We start from the raw sequence: 16938 nt of genomic DNA on the forward strand, positions 1-16938 counted from the left end.
GAATTCATATCAATGGGAACTCATATCAATTCAATTGGCAGTCCTGAGTTGAGGTAATAGTCATATTAGTTATGTAGTAATAGGTATGTAATAGTTATATATAATAATATAATTGCTATTCGAAGATCAAAATAAGGAAATAATTTTGAAAATGAGGAGTGGAATCACCATTTTAAATAAATCTTTGATTTTTGAAATAATTTACTTACGTTGCTTTTTTAAAATGTATTTTAAAACAAAATTATGAACATTTCTTTTTTAAAAATGTGATTTTAATAGAAAGTTTAATTAATAATCATTAATGGATTAATAATTTATTTTGAAATATTTATTTATAAATATTTATTTTAAATTAAATTATTAAAGGTGAAGGAAAATCTTAACCTTGTTCAGGAAATCTAAAATAAATTGAAATGCGCACAAACAATTTGACTTTGTGGGGTTTTATTTTCCTTTGCAAAGGTTTCAATCAATACAGAGTAATACAGAGTCAGAAAGGCTTTTGACCAAGAAGAAGTACAAACAGAAATACCCACTATGGTCACAGAGTACAATCAGAACATTTCGTACAAAAGATAACTTGTACAGTTGAGGATATTCTGTATTAAAAGAGTATATAGAGATTGTTGTAAATAAACATTGTGCAAGAGTCTTAAATCACACTTATTTCTTCATATTTTGCTACCCAGGAGAAAGACTGTCGTATAGTTTTATAAAGTAGTTTGGAGCAATACTTCTCTAGGCTCTGTGTAGCTCTTTCATTGCCTTGGAAATGAATGCATGGCCTTATATTGGCATTTTCGTGCACTTTCAATCCAGTTATTGTACCTGACTGCTTTCAGAATTATGTTTTTCATTTGTTTAAAACTTAACACTGACCTATGAATCAACTTAGCAAATCTGTATCTTTAGGCACTTTACTACAATGGCAGCATGTTGCAAAAGTACACAATTTGTTCCCATTTCTGAATCTATATTACGAAACCTAACAATACAACTGGACTGACATAAAATATTTTTTGCACCTAAAATGTTATTCTCAAGGAGCTATTAGCTGAAAACCAATAAGAGCACAATACACACCATGCACGTTGCAAATAAAGGTCATGGTCCCGGTTCCGACGCCATTACCGCAAGCACTTTTGCAGTGTTGTGTTACATATTTTTACTTAAAGGTCAACAAGAGCCCATGTGAATTTAATGAAGAACTAGATGCATCTGATGCAGGGACATGAGTGGGGTGTTCACAGTTTTTTGTAAAATTCCATATTCTTGTGCCTTTTTTCAATCACTGTCTAAACTAATCAGAGTGTAACTAGTAAATGGGATTCCCAAGTGCAGCATCATCTTCAACACTACCATAGACACTGGTCTGTGGTAGTGTTGATACTTGAATAGCTCTACTCAGGACTGCAGACCAAAGCAAACATCACCTTAGGACCATGGCCTGTACCTATGACTCTGGTAATAGAGTTTGGTTGTCCTCAAAAGATATTCCATTAAAAATGGAATACACTGTGCACAACATGGGATCTGTCAATGTCTGGGATACACGTTACTGTTTCAGTTTAAGTATCATGCCACAGCTGATAGCAAATGTTAACATAAAAAGCTAGCTAGTAAGTGAGGATGAGCAGACTTAGGATTAAAGAAAGGTGAGATAGAGTCAACATTACATTGTTATAGTTTTTTTCTGTAACAGTTCCTCTCATTGAATTCACAGAGTTGGTTTCAGTTTCCTGTTTATACCACTGTTATGGCACAAATAATCAGAATCAACAGGGACAACTTCAGCTCTACAAAAACATACTTGTAACAGGCACTTTTAGTTACTTTGTTGTGACTGCTGAAAAATGAAAGAAGGAACTCTACCAGTTCTCTTTTTAAGGAATGACAATAAAATCCACACCAAGACCTAATGCGTGCGAGCATCGGCAGAGAGCACTGCATTGTTCCTGACAACAAATAAAGGTACAATCCTGGTTTCAAATTCAACGTTTTGCAGGCTCAGACAGGCACATACTTTTCTGCCACTCCTTACTTCCTCATTCATTAGTTCCTCAGTTAGCACATGTTTTCTGTAGATCCACCACAGCACAGTGCAACAGTCCTGGGTTTCAGGAGTTGCACAAATTGGACATACAAATTGGACTCTCTATAGAAAGCAGAGTCCAATTTGTATGTTTCCCTGAGAGTCTCCCCATTGACAAACAGTCTGAACACACACAAGCATATTTTATGTATGATCTACAACAGCTCTGAAACTCCAGAACAGCTTCAAACATCTGTTATACACAGAGTACCCTAACTAACCCTAACATACATCTTTTGTTTTCTAGGAAAACAAAACCAAAGTCAAAAATAACAAAAACAACCAAGAGATGCTATAACAATAAATAAATGACAAAAAATGAACTGAACTGGAGATTTTAGTCTTAAAGCTGAAAGCTGAAGCTCTAGCATGTTCCAACTACACTTTTCACATGCAGTATATTCTAAATAAACGAAACTAAGACCAAAGGAAAACATAATAAAAAAAAAAAGTAAAATAATTTTGAAAGAATAAATAACAATAAACATACAGAAATAAAATATTCTTTTTTTTTTATAAACAATGAAAGTCTTGATTCACTTTCATATTTTTTAGCACCATGTTTTTAAAATTTACATAGTGATACACACTCTTAATAATTTATAACAGCTGCTATTGACTAGTTACTAATTATTATACATTTTACTTTGCTGTAATTTAGTGATGATGTATCTGTCGCAACATTTTTTTCCACTGCATTCAGGCACTGTTCTAAACTTTTCCCAGAGAGAAATAAATGACTATAACTGATGATACATTACAGCAAATAAGGTTTTAGTAATTTAGATACGATTCATGCATGCCCAGTATAAACTGTTTGGGGTCCAGCACTGAACCCTGTTGAACCCCACAGGTAACCTTCAGTAAATCGAAATCAAAGTTAAAATAGTTAAATACTACAGTATCAATTAGTACAGACATCTGTCATCAAAGTAACTGTTTACCTTTGTAAATGTTAGATAGCTAACATTTTTTGAATTTTTCTATTTTATTCCTAAATAAATGAAATAAATCTTGAATTTATTTACAAATGTACTAAAAAACACTTTACTGCTATGCAGAACTTTAGTTTCAAGTGTGCACAGACGATCTGAATATTAGTTCAGGTTGTGCTGAGTGCATGTGTCAAGTGTTCAAACTGACTGAAACAGACATTTGAGAGCTCACAAACACACAGTAGTTGTAATGTGACTTTTCATTTGGTAATGACACTAATTACTGTGAGTTTCATTTGGAAAAGCTTCATCAAGAGATGAATCACATTGACTGAACAGTGAACAGATTCACCTTTGCCTTTTCATTCAGATCACCCCATTGTTCTTTCTGGCACACGGGAAGAAGCTTCTGATGGTTTTCAGCCAGCCCTCTGTAAAAGAGAAACACAGCATCAGGTCAGATCGCAGTCCTGACCAAGACCAAGATCACGTGACTGCGTATAGTTAGTATGAAGGACAGAGGATAATAGACACTCACATTCAGAGCTGTTCTTCCTGTTTCCTGAAAACATCTTTGCTGAAAACAATTACTTTGTACTAAATATAGTTATTACTTAGGACTGTAGTTTTATTCTCTATGATTTCATCTGCAAAAAAAAAAACTTCCCACTTCATGACTATTACTGGAGATTAATGCTTCAGTGGGAAATCTGCACAATTGCAACTGCATACCATTCTGAAATGCTATGAGGTAACCCATTTTGTAACCTGATGTGCTCTTCCCTACAAATGTAACTGCCTGTTGCATCAACACAGCTCACAACTGCTGTCACTTGCCATTTTTGTAGTTTACTACACAGGTTCTAAGATTCGTGATAGCCTGCATCCTTCTGTCTCTCACACTGCTTTTCATTTCCTGTATAACTCATCAGTTCTTCAGAGTTTTTTTTATGTGAAGACAGACCTTCATAGACAACTTAGTAATATGCTTAAATGTGACTGTAGATGTTTCTTTGAAACAAAGCAAGTTAACACACTAAGACATCATCAGGATCTTACAAGCTCACATCCTCTAATACTGACCTTTGACCCAGAGTGCCACTACTTTCTGTTTCAGGGCCTTTCCATGCGTGTCATACATGGTGCATATGTAAACACCTCCATCTTCAGAGCAAGGACCTAACAAAGTTAGGCTGGCGTTTCCTGTCTTCCATGGATCTTTTCTCATCTCTGTGCGGTCTGTGTGAGTTGTGTCTGTACTTTTCTGATCCTTCTCATACACGACCTTTATTTCGTCTTCTTGGATATGTTTCCACTCCACTTTGGCGGTCTCCGTACTCCTCAGTTTTTTGGATATGAAGGGTAGCAGGACAGACTCTGCTCCCTCTGTCACATCAACAACTTTCAGCTGGCAGACTGAGGGAACAGAGCAGAACATGAGCTGTGCCAAACAGAAACTGTTAATCACATTAAAAACAAACATTTGAAGTATAGTTGAGACGAAAATCAGTGTTTAAAATGTTTTTAAAAATCTGATTGAGGAATGGCTTGATGCATTTTCAATTATCCAGGAAAGTAACTCTCCAAAAGTTGATTCTGTTCATCTGGATGTAGCGTTTTGTGGGAGAAACGTTTCGTCACTCATCCAAGTGACTTCTTCAGTCTCAGCTGACTACAGGTTTCCCCAAATCTTATATACAGTACGTTTCCATAATGACCATTGATCAACAACCACTGACCAAAACCCACTGATCAATGGCCATGAGTACCATTCACAGAGAGTTTTTTAGAGAGAGTTGTCTTTTATCAGAGTTTCTGTATTGTCCTCCTCGGGTTTCTAATCCTTGTTTTGTTCATTGTTTTTTTTTTTACCCTCGTGTTCTTTTGGACTTCTTTTGGATTTTTGGATTTCAATGCTCTTTGAATTTGACTTTAATAAAGGTTACAATACCTTTCTTTTTGTTCTTTTGACATGAGGTTTAAATCTTGCATTCGGGGTCTTCATTGAGAGAAATGTGATTTAATGACACTGAGAGGTCAGTAGCTTTTTTCTGGTTGATTGCACACACGTTTTGGGTCTTTACGGGGAGCTGATGGAGGAGAAGTGTTTGAGGCAACCTGGCTCTTTCACTTCTCTGTTACCGTCTCAGCAACACTGTTTAATAAAACTGGTAAGTTGAACCGATGCAGGCTCCATCTTTCAAAAAAACATCTATTAGGAATCACTTATTTCCATGATGTACAGAGTTTAAGCCATAGTACATTTACTTTTGATAATTGATGTCCTTTTTATATAATTTTATGTGTATTGGGGTGTTTTCATGGTGTTTTATTGTTACTTTTCCGAAAGAAATGGTTTTAAATAAATCAAAATTAAATAAATAATTACATGACAACTATAAAGGTAATAATATTTTACAATTCTGCAGCCAAGAAGAAGTGCAGAAAGCATCATTTCTGGCAATCTTCCTATAAGTGTCACCACACACCGCTGCTGGACAGGCAGAAGGAATGCTGCTCAGGCTGATTCAGCTCTGCTGCCGAAGGACAGATACAGATACCACACATTTTTATAACACACCTGTCCAACAGAGACAGGTGTGTTATAGGTTTACTCTGTCAAGTTATCAATAATAATTTTCCAAAAGTATTTCTGGGGAAAACAGAAAAAAATTTATCTTATTTTTTATATCCAGTCAGAACATGTAGTAGTTGTGTTATGGAATGGCTGTGTGCAGGCAGGAATGGTGGACCCAAAGTGCAGACGCTCGGAGGCACAATGTAAACTCAAAAACAGCTTTAATGCTAAACTCAAAAAAGGTAACAAAACTAAGACTCCAAATAAACTCAGGCAAGCAGACAGAACACACAGCCTAGAAACCGGTAGATCACGACACAGACAAACTGAAACACAGGGCTTAAATACACAGAGGGAGCAATCAGGGAATGGGTAACAGGAGGGAAACACAGCTGGGGCAAATCAGGCCTAACGAAACAGGGGAAGCAAAACCAGATACATTAACATCAGACATGGACCTTCAAAATAAAACAGGAAACAACACAGACTGAACTAAAGACACAGACTCACACGCAGGCACTGCAACAGAGGGAACTGAGACATAAACCATAAGACAGAACACAGACAAAGAAACCAAAGACTAGAAATTATAAATAATATAATAAACTCAAACCTCTGGGTCAACAACCCAGGCATCCTAACAAGTTGGGGCTTCTGTAGAAACTTTGCTCGGTGACATCAAATGTAAAACTGAAACTGTAAGCACCGTTCCTTTAGGAGCAGGCCAGGTATGCAGCATTTGTTACTATGGTGATCTATAAAGGGCCACCCACCCACTCACACACTGCTACACCCACCTGCTGTTTTCTTCATCCTTTGATATACAAGACACATGAAAATACTAATGCCAATAGCCAGGACAAGCACCGGAACCAGGACCGCTGGGAGAACTTTGGGCCAGATTGGAGGAGGAGGAGGACGCTCTGTAATGAACACAAACACAACCTGAACATGATGCTGAATGTTTTGAAGAATTCATTTATAATTAATATAAATTAATTTGCAGAGGTCATACTAAAATTCATTTCAATTAGCATTGTTATTAATAACAATGCTAATTGAAATGAATAGTATGACTTCTGCTTCAAATGGATTTAAGATTTTTAAATCTTATTTTGATTGTTTTTATAATGATTTCTGCTGATGAAATCACAGTTATATGTTGGTTTATCCTTTTTAAACAGAAGTCTGACTTTGGCTGTGTTCACACTGCAGGCGAAAGCGCATCAAATTAGACTTTTCTGACCTCATGCGACCAATGTCTGATCATGGTATGACAGTTTGAACAACAAAAATTCGATATTTTCAAATCCGATCTGGGTCACTTTCATATGTGGTACTGAATCCGATACATATCTGATGTTTTAGAAAGTGACTGCTGTTTGAATGGTCATGTCGCATTAAATTCGCCTTTTACATCACTGACACAAGACAGACGCCAATTATCTGCGCCTGGCAAGACATCATGAACGCTTCCTGGCCATCCAGTGTAGCTGTTAGTGAAACTGTTTGGAAGACAACATTGGAGAAAAGTGAACATTTTATTTGTACTGTATAATCTGCAGATTCTGACAGAAATCTGCAACTATCCTTTGAAGCACTGCTCCTCTCTAAAACAGCAATAAGGATAATTATTAGGCCATATGTAAATAACAAAATAACTTTATTACTTAAAGCAAAATTGGGAAACATAAAGTCCGAAACAAGTCTTTATATCAAGGGCCATCAGTCAAACAATACTGTTTGGTCTGGGTCTAAACAGAGCACGTTGTGTGTGACGTCTTCTTTTGCGCTTTGAGGGCCGTGAATGGTTCACACTAGAGCGTGTTTGCTGTCACATTTTATTTGTAGTGTGAACAACCAGACAAAAAAATCGGATTTGATCAAAAAATTGGAATTGAGCATTAAGACCTGCATTGGGAACGTAGCCTTTGATCTTCTCTGGTTATGTTGACCGTTCCTGAAAGCCTTTCATCTTTGTAATGTTGGATGGTCACTTTGGTCTGGTCACTCTCTAAGGGGAATCTACAGCACTGACCTTTGACCTTTAGTTGCACTTCAGTCTGGTTCTGTTTTTGTCCATGCTTGCGTACGGTGCAGGTGTAGATTCCGCTGTCAGAGAATGTAGGTTTTCTCAGAGTGAGGCTGAGGTCTCCGGTCTTCAGGGCGTCCTTTTGAATGGATGTTCTGTCGACGTATTGTTTATTTTGCTCTGTAGGATCATCACCTTCCTCTGTGCGAACATGGATGATTGAAGGATTCAGGTCATCGCGTCCCCACACAACTACACCCTCTTCAGCTGGAACGGGAAGCTGGCAGAGCAGAACGACAGACTCCTCCCCCTCATACACCTCGACTCCTGAGACATACTGGGAAACTGAGGACGCAGAAAAAGGTTAAATCAATCTGAGTTCCATACTAAACAAACAATGTGAGCCGGTGTAGAATTATCTGTAGCTCAATTGTGCAAACACATGAAAAGAAAGTCCAGCTTTCCTGTTTCTATTCTGAAATTTAAGAAACTACAAAACGAAAACGGTAGTGGGTGAACTTCTGTCCTGAGTTCCTGAGGCTAAAAAACAGACTGGAGATCAGTTTCTGAAAGCAGATCTGAGTTTTGTCATAGTTAGGGGTGGATCAGGTGACACTGACTCATTCCTTAGTTATGAGGTCAGGCTGCTGGAGGCTTCCCATGATGCATTTTTCCTCCTTTCCCATTATTTTCATTCCCCGTGCATTTATACACCACTACAGGATGTCATTACCCTTGTCTTTTCTCTCCCTTTTTTGTTGTTGTTTTTCTTCCTTCACACAGTCACCAAGTGCTGGTCATAGGGGATCATCTGACTGTTGAGGTTTTGATTCTAATACTGTAGGTTCTTTACAATATTAAGCTCCTTGACGTGACTGTTGTTCTGAACTAGTGCTATATAAATAGGACAGAATTTAAATGAATTATCTTAATGTTTAAAAAACAAGTGGAAAAGTAGATACAGCCGAACTGAACCAGAATTGCAAAACTAGATTACAAAACTAAGACAGAACCTATAGAAATAAGCTAGAAAATATCTACTAAAAACAAAACTGAAAAAACATAACAATATACTAACTATGAATCAAGCAGGAATTAGTCAACAACAAACAGAACTCTTAGGTCCATAACTCAAAGATGGAGGACCATGACAATGTCACTTATTCAATATAACTATAGTATAAATCCTCAGAGATATACACACTGTGTGAAAACTCTGTCAGCACATGTAAAAACATGCAGGAGGAGCACAGGTGTGTAAATCGAGTAAAATAAGGAAATTTCCTGCCTCAGAGCCGCAGCGTGACATGACAGTAAGTACTATTAGTCAATATACAGCGATTCTCTGATGTTCATGCATTTTCTTTTGTGACCTTTAGATGAACAGAAATGTTAGTTATTGATTATCAATATAAATACAATTAATTTAATAAACATTAATAAACTAATGCTATGCTTTATACTGACATATAGAGAACACAGTCTGTTCAGGACCAAGTCTTCTGCCTAATATCATAATGTTCCACATGCATTGTAATTTAATGAAATATATTTTCAAGTAGCCTAATAAATGTGTCACTGCATGCACATCATCATCATCTGTCAAGTAAGAGAAGCAAAGTACAATTCAGTAGGCCAGGTTTCAACAGCATTGATGCTTATTGATGACCTGGGGTCGCCAGTTTCACAACGGCAGGGGAAGCCCAGTACAAAATGCATGCACGCAGTCAAGCAGTGGACTGGCAGGATTTTAATAGGCTACCGACTTTAATAAATACCCAGTATGACGCTGCACAATACCAGTACATTGGCATGTGCGTATTTACCCAAATGACACAGTTACCGTGTAATGCGGATGTGTGCGATGCAGATCATGTTTTGTTCTTCTGCACTCTGCGCCAGTAAACAACCCATATTTGAACGCAGAGCAGTCCTGCTTCCACCTGAGCTATCAGTTATATCTGTGTTGATATCTCTGTGAAAATTTGAATTTTCTGAATTTAAATATTTACCCAACTGTAAGTGAGGGAGAGGGATGACAGAGAGACAGAGAGGTTTTGAGGAAAGAATGAAAAACGTAAGAAAACACGCACACGGGAGAGAGCCGAAAGCAGCGATTAAGAACTGATACAGATGCTCACACAGACGACTTCATGTTCTTAACTTCATACTGGCATTTTAACAAGTTATATCTGAGTAATCTTAAGTTGTTACTGTGGTGAAATAACGTGAACTGGACGTGAAGAATCGCCACACTCGGTGCGTGTGTGCGCCAAGTGAGTATTTCAACTGTTGACTGATCAAACTGACAGAAACAGAAAGAGGAATAAAGGTGATGTTACCGAGCAGAAGGGAGACAAGCAGCACGGTTATCCTCATCCTCCTGGACGACTCCAGTTTAATCTGACAGACCGAAGAACCAGATTAAAGTGACCGAGAGGAAGAAAACAGATAAACAGACCTCCCTCACCTTGCACTAGTTTATCGCCCTTCCCACAATGAATCCACCTTTACTTTCGGATGGAACCGGAAGTCTGATGCTTTCACAATACAATACATTTTTTAAATTATGTATTAAGTAATTTCACTAAAGAATGTTCTGGGCTTTTATAAAGCCAGTGAATTCACCGCATCATTATATTTGACCGATTCTTAGTATTGTTATTCTAACTGTTTGATGTTTAGTAAAGACGCTGGATTCGTGATTCTTTGTAAGCATTTACTGTAACCGAGGAGACATTGCATGCAAACAGCATGACTCAGGGCTGGGGACCCAGCACAGTCCTGTCTTAGACATTGTTACTGGTGCATGCGCAGTGCACTATTTGCTTCGAACAGGTATGGGAAACCCCCGTTTTACAATAACACTGGTGAGATGTTCTTTCTTTAGCTAGGACTGTATAAATGACTAACAACATCTTCAGCATAATGCATTAACAATAGATTCTAGTTTATAGCATTATAGCTTGAAAATAATCATTCACTTCAAACCTGAAACTCTTTCACTGGTAAGAACATAATCAGCATTTCACTTTGTCATCATCAAGTTACATGTAGTTTCCATGAATAGCAATAGCATTTTTAAACAGTCCATCTTCTACGCCTTAGTGTTCATATGTGAAGTTTTGGCTTGCAAACTCTCCCAGATCATCTAATGTAAGAACTGCCAGCCAGCTGACAGGACTGTTCAGCCATCTACAAGCCTTTTTTGTACACCATCTGGAAGTTGTACCTTTGCAGTCTCAGCATCATACGCTGCAGTCTGGCTGGAGCTGACTGTATGGGCTTGTTTAGGATTGTGACTTATGGCTGATGATCAGTTTAGATTTGGAGCTGTGACGTTTTCTAATGTGTGGGCATCTCATTAATTGCTTTGGTCTTCGCTGGATCAGGCTTTAAGCCTTTGCCTGTGAAAACGTGTCCAACATAACAGACTTCTTTGAGTAGGATTTGCACTTTAGGGGTTTAAGTCCCAGTTTGACTTCCCTCGCACGGTTGAGTACCATTCTGAGATTCTGTTAATGCTCTTTCATATCTCTTCCACCAGTGATTACGTTGTCAACGATGACAGCACAGGGGTATCCAGCAAAGATCTGCTCTACTGCACTCTGGAACACCTCACTGGCTGAGTTGATTCCATACGGCATTCTGAGAAAGCAGAATCTGCCAAATGGAGAGTTGAAAGTTGTGAGCATGGATGACTTGAAGTCAAGCATTATCTGCCAAGAGGAGCATTTCACATCCAGGACAGAAAAGACTGTGAAGTTAGGCTTTTGTGCGCCCACTGCCTCTATGGTACGCATAGGGTGATGCAGGCGTTTCAGAGCTTTATTAAAATCTCTTTGATCAATGCAGTCTAATGTCATCTGAATTTTAGAGTAGAGGTTGTACAGCTTGATCCACTACAAAGAATTGCAGAGGGTATTCCTTGCCTCCAGAGTGACACGAGCGTTTAGCTGTGCCAGCTGTGTCAGCTGTTGGTTTTCTGTGATGGCAGGAGTTTTCCATCTTGTTTCAGTTGTACAAAAAGAACGGCTGGAATGTCATTACATTTAGCGCCGCTCTATTGGTTTTCTATTAATATGCACAGCAGTGAATATGTCATTCCTATACAGAAAACAGGGATTCACAGAGTCTTCATTGACCCCATTCACAAAGAACATTTCCTCATCACTGCTGGGTGCTTGCATCTCAACACTGTTTACAGATCTCTTTTTAAATCCCCTTGTTTGTGATGACTTGCAGCATTTCTGGAAGTGATGCCATTTTTTGCATTTATGACATTACTGTCATATGCTGAGCATTTATCTCTTTTTGCCATGTGGCTTCCTCCACAGTTGTTACAGTTAGTTATTGCATGTGCAGCACTCTGTTCTGATTGTGTTGAATGCTATTCCTTTCCTTACACAGTTTCCGGGTCTACACTAACCATACATTTACTTACATACAGAAATACATCTTTATCGTATGTATTTCTCCTCTTTGTTATTTATTCCTGCACAGTTGGCTTGGATCACCCATAATTTCGTTGCACATGTACAATGACAATAAAGGTCTATTCTATTCTATTCTATTCTACATTTAACATTTAAATATGAATAAACGTATACTGATATGGAGTCAGTTCATTAAAAGTCACTTATTTTCTCCTTCATAGTTTCAGTCGAGTGTTAAACGGTGGGTTAAAAGTTGCCTCTTTCAGTTCCGTGATCACACTTACAGAAAACAGGGTCACAATGACACAGATGTGTTATTAGGAGTCATTCTTTATTCCCACTACACTTCATAAACACTTTTTCTTTCCAGTTTTATACTGAATACTGAAATGTCTGCATTTGTTGAAACCATGACTCATTCAACCAGTAGAGGCTTGATTTTAACATTTACTGAGCAGCAACCTTCAAAATATATGCTGGGTGTTCACAGTAGAATTAAAGTTATATTGGTGGTACTGGATTCGGCTGCAGGTTGTGCTGTGCAAACACTGACCTTCTGTGAATGTTTTTATAGTCAAAGTTTTTTATATCTACTATTTATTGTGTTATTGTGTTCTCCTCATTCTCCCAAATAATTGATAAGTACTGAAAAAACCGTGAGAGTGACACAACAGTTTCTTGTTTGAAGCTGATGGTCAGTTGAGTTCTTCCGCTGTGGAGTTTCCCATCTTCTTCTTCCTGGTCCTGTGTTTGTGTGGGTTCCCTCAAGATACTCAGTCTTTCTCCCCCAGTCCAAAGACATGTATATAATGATAACTGCATGAATGGCTGTGGGCCTCTCTGAGAAAGAAGAGAAGAAGAAAAAAGAAAAGAAGAAGAAGAAGAAAATGGCAGCTGACAAACCGTATCCATGCAAACGCTACACAAATGCAGGTGTAAACATAGCAGGTTACCGAAAGAACAGAAGTAAGATCCAAAGTGTGAGTAACACTGTTTGTGTGGACTGAATAACGTCACCACACCATGAATATGAAACTGAGCCGAGCAACAACTTCTGCACCTCATTTCTGCTTTTCAGATCTTCACATCTGTTTTAGGAACCCATCATCACACTGAGCCACTTCAGTGCACATCATCACTGAACACATTGTGATGTTTTTTAAACCCACCTGAACCAAAGAACCTGGTTTGTTATGTTCAGAAAAAGAGATCCTGTCAATTAAGACAGAGGCAGACAGTGAAAGTAACAGACTGACACTGGACCAACTACAGCAAAATGAAAGCAAACACTGAAAAAAGGAGCAATAAGGAGAATCAGAAGTGGCGAGGACGTTGATTTTAGTGGCTTTAAAAGCAAAGGGTGTTAGCAGTCGTTACCAGTGATTTTGTGGTTCTGTGGTTCCACCTCTGCTGCTTCCATGAATAGCAGAGCGGGTTTGTGGCTTTCTCTTGTGTTGATGTTGTTCTGTAAGTGGGCCATGACTATCAGGTTCAGAGCTAACGGGTGATAGTCATTCATGCTTTTTACTGCTGCACTCATCGTACATGTCTTAAGGCACACTGGCACCAAAGCCTGGGAGAGTGAGATGTTATCTGAGTTTATGAGCACACTCTCTTACATTATTCTGGCCTGCTGCTTCATGGGGGCTGCTGCACTGCAGTGGCCTCGTCTTCACACTCTCCAAAGCTATTAGCCTGCTATTTGTTGTATTTAGTGTGAAAATAAGATCCTTTTAATTTAATTCATTCGAACAAACAGATTTCCCACTTTTGTGTTATGAGTTTCACCAAGTCCTCCCAATTTGGTGTTTCAAGTAAATGTGTACCACTGTGGACAGTAGAGGGCAGCAGAGTGCCTACCATGGGACTGCAATAATGATATGACTGTATAAGCTTGCCTTTCAGACGCCACCTCTCTAGGGACATCTCAGGCCCTTTAAGGTATGGAGGCCTATCTCCCCCACCACTTCCCCTGCCAGTGGCAGACGCCCTCAGACATCGGTGCGTTGGTGGTTCTTTGTGTCTGGGGATGGGCGTCCGGGTACCCACTGGCTCACTCCTTGGTGGCTGCTTGTCGGGGCCTGGAGCATGGGGCTCGCTCGGGCCACTTCGTGGGTGGGGTGCCCTCGGCCTCTCGGCCTGGGGCTCGGTCACTCTGGCACAGCTGGCTGCCGGCAGAGCACACGGGCACGTCACTGCAACCCCCCCTGGCTTCTGCTCCGCGGCTGCTGAGTGACCCCTCATCTGGGGCTCTCCTCAGCTCTTTCTGGGATAGTGGCGCAGCTGCCCCTCTGTTGGTCTTCCTTGGTCTCTTGTGTTCTGGGGGCCTCTGGATGTCTGGAGTTTTGATATCCTCCATACCTGCTTCATGCCCTGGAGGACGGGGCTGTGGCTCCTCACACCCCCTAGCAGATCATTACATGAAGGAACCTTTTAAATACAAGCGCGCTCATGCTCACAGGTGTACACACGGGTGCTCACACACACAAACTACACCCTTTTTGGCTCCTACCTCAAAGCGCACTGTGCGCTGTCGATCTTACGTGCTGCACAATAATGTTTAATATTTAGTTTTTACTGTTATATTCCGATAGATCATCGTGATGTTGTTTATTATGTTGCTCTTTTTTCTTTCTTCTGCTTGTTTTCTCTTTTTTCTTTCTCAACAGGTGATACAGGTGATTGATATATGTATTTTTTGTCTGCTTATTTTCTCTTTATCCCCGTCCCTCTTCCCCGCTGTTTTTCTTTCCCTTTCTTTTCCCTAGTCAAATCTGTCCCGTATTTAACAAGTGAAAATAAAATAAAATAAACAATAAAAGGTGAATCAAATAGACCATTACGGCAAGGCTGGGATGGTCCATTTGGTAAAGTAAATCCGTTGGGCATCTTTCTTCGCCTTTAATTCTGATGGCAAAAGAGCCAAACGGGACAGGCAAAAAAAAAGAAAAAAAAAAAAAAAAGGTTGCCTTTCTGACCAAACTGATCAGCTGATTGGCAGCACGTTTCATCTACTCATTATTTCTCCTTTTTTAAGGGACCTTAATCTTTTTTCATATCCGCTGTTATATGTGCACTGAACTGTTTCCAATATGCTGGATTATAGTCTCTATTAGGTATGTCCTTATGAAGTTATATTGGTTATTCATTTTATCTATTTATTTTAATTTTTTGACTTATTGTCATGACAGGTTATTGTCATGCACGTGAGTAGATGGACAAAGTTTGCTGACCTCAGCTGGCCAGTGGCTTCAAACCCAGGACTTTCTTGCTGTGAGGCAATGGTGCTAACCACACACCATTGTTAAGGCCTGAGAGCTGGTTGTAACAGTGCAAAGAGAAAATATTCAGTCAATGATCATGAGTAGAACAAAATGCAGATTTAGGGCAGAGACATATGGACACAAGCTTCAAAACAAACAGTTTTGGAGGAAATCGCAATATTTACTTTGTATTTGTATTTCTGTAATACCTTTAATCCCAGTGCTGCAGAAAACCTAAAATGAGAGGGTTCTGCACCCTTGTTGAGAGGTGACTGGGAGGTCCCAAACTCTCTGCTCAAAGCTGTTCGCTCCCAAAGACGATGATACTGGTTTAAGAATACTGGACATTTCTTTAAATTAGTGCTAAACTCAACACAACTCATTGAAACATGTTATGTTTTATCTGCACGACAATGTCGTTTTGTGACTTTTCTGTAGTTTTGTGTTCCTGGTTTTGGAAGAATACAAAAGTTTCTAAAACAGATGGACGGCTTCTGTAAAATATTTTTTCATTTGTGATCGACTAATTAACTTTTTGTTCTTTTTGGGGGTTTTTTATTTTCATTTTCAATTAATTATTTAATAAGAACCTTAATTCGGAAACTTGGTGGGAGATGTTTAGGAGACCTAAAAGAAAATGGATTTCTTCCAAAACCACAAAATTACAGGTTATCATTGCTAACATCCTTTATTTTTACAGCAACTACAATACATGTCCCCACCACTATTTACTCTCCTTATTTTGACAGTTAAAGACATCAAAAAGTATCACCATCTGTAGTCTTGTTAGTCTGTTCAGTGATGTTCTTTGCAATCTCGCTTTATGGAAAACTGAATTAAGCCGATGACCTGAACCAAAGCATTTGTTTTTTCCTTTTTTAAATTGATATTTCTGTAAATATTTGCTTTTATTTGCTGTGGATGACCCAGTGTCAGTCTGTTAGTCTCACTGTCCACCTGTGTTTTTATGCTCTGTATAGAACAAATACAGATGCGCAGGGTCACCTGATGCTGTCTGACCGTTACCCAGCTTTTTAATGTTAAAGAGGGATCACAGAGTGAGTATATGATATCCTGATGTGGTTTAAAAACGCTGCAGTGTGTTTTTGAAGGTTCAGTGTTGATGGTGTTGAAATGTCTATGAGTGAGTGTGGTCAGAACAGATGACGATCTGAAAAGCAGAAGTGAGGATGAGGAGCCCGTCCTCAGGTCAGCTGCTTTTTTGGCTTTTCCAGTAGAAACGTGGGATTGAGGAGCTCAGAGACTGAGCTATGGGAAAGTTGGGGGGCACTGAGAAAAACTAGTCAATCTGAATAAGGATTTTCATTTTCTTTCTTTTCTTTTTTTAATCATCTTTCTATTTCTTTTCTTGTTCTTTCTTCCCGTTTGCCCTTTTCTCACTCAAGTAAAGGCAATATGTATCACTTATAGATGGTTTATCACCTGTTTGTCTGGCATAAGACATTGTTCTGATTGGATATTATTCCTATTGGTCATGTGACCTATCACAGTTGATTTAAGATGGTACTGCCCTGTGCTTCATGATGGCTGCAGCCCCTGGATTTTGACAAACCTTATTACTGATGAAGAGTAGGTGTGCTT

General features: G+C 38.9%; 1 protein-coding gene across 1 annotated transcript; it reads right to left on the reverse strand.

Moving 5' to 3' along the window:
- Positions 1-369: 369 nt before the first annotated feature.
- LOC146497506 (uncharacterized) lies at positions 370-10157 on the reverse strand. The gene is made up of 5 exons (XM_085141627.1): positions 9980-10157; positions 7644-7982; positions 6403-6528; positions 4111-4443; positions 370-3458 (listed from the first exon to the last, which is right to left on the reverse strand). Exons 1-5 carry the CDS (start codon positions 10014-10016, stop codon positions 3394-3396), a joined length of 900 nt encoding a protein of 299 aa, XP_084997753.1. The 5' UTR covers positions 10017-10157; the 3' UTR covers positions 370-3393.
- Between the last annotated feature and the right edge of the window lie 6781 nt (positions 10158-16938).

Source organism: Neolamprologus multifasciatus, chromosome 18 (genome assembly GCF_963576455.1).
Source record: "Neolamprologus multifasciatus chromosome 18, fNeoMul1.2, whole genome shotgun sequence".
NCBI lineage: Eukaryota > Metazoa > Chordata > Actinopteri > Cichliformes > Cichlidae > Neolamprologus > Neolamprologus multifasciatus.

What these genes read in the sequence shown, in the direction of transcription:
- LOC146497506 (XM_085141627.1), bottom strand. Translation starts at nt 10,016, where the DNA reads ATGAGGATAACCGTGCTGCTTGTCTCCCTTCTGCTCG. An exon ending in GCTTGTCTCCCTTCTGCTCG is followed by an intron (nt 7,983 to 9,979) that starts GTAACATCACCT and finishes CTGCGTCCTCAG; the next exon opens with TTTCCCAGTATGTCTCAGGA. An exon ending in AGTGCAACTAAAGGTCAAAG is followed by an intron (nt 6,529 to 7,643) that starts GTCAGTGCTGTA and finishes TGTTCATTACAG; the next exon opens with AGCGTCCTCCTCCTCCTCCA.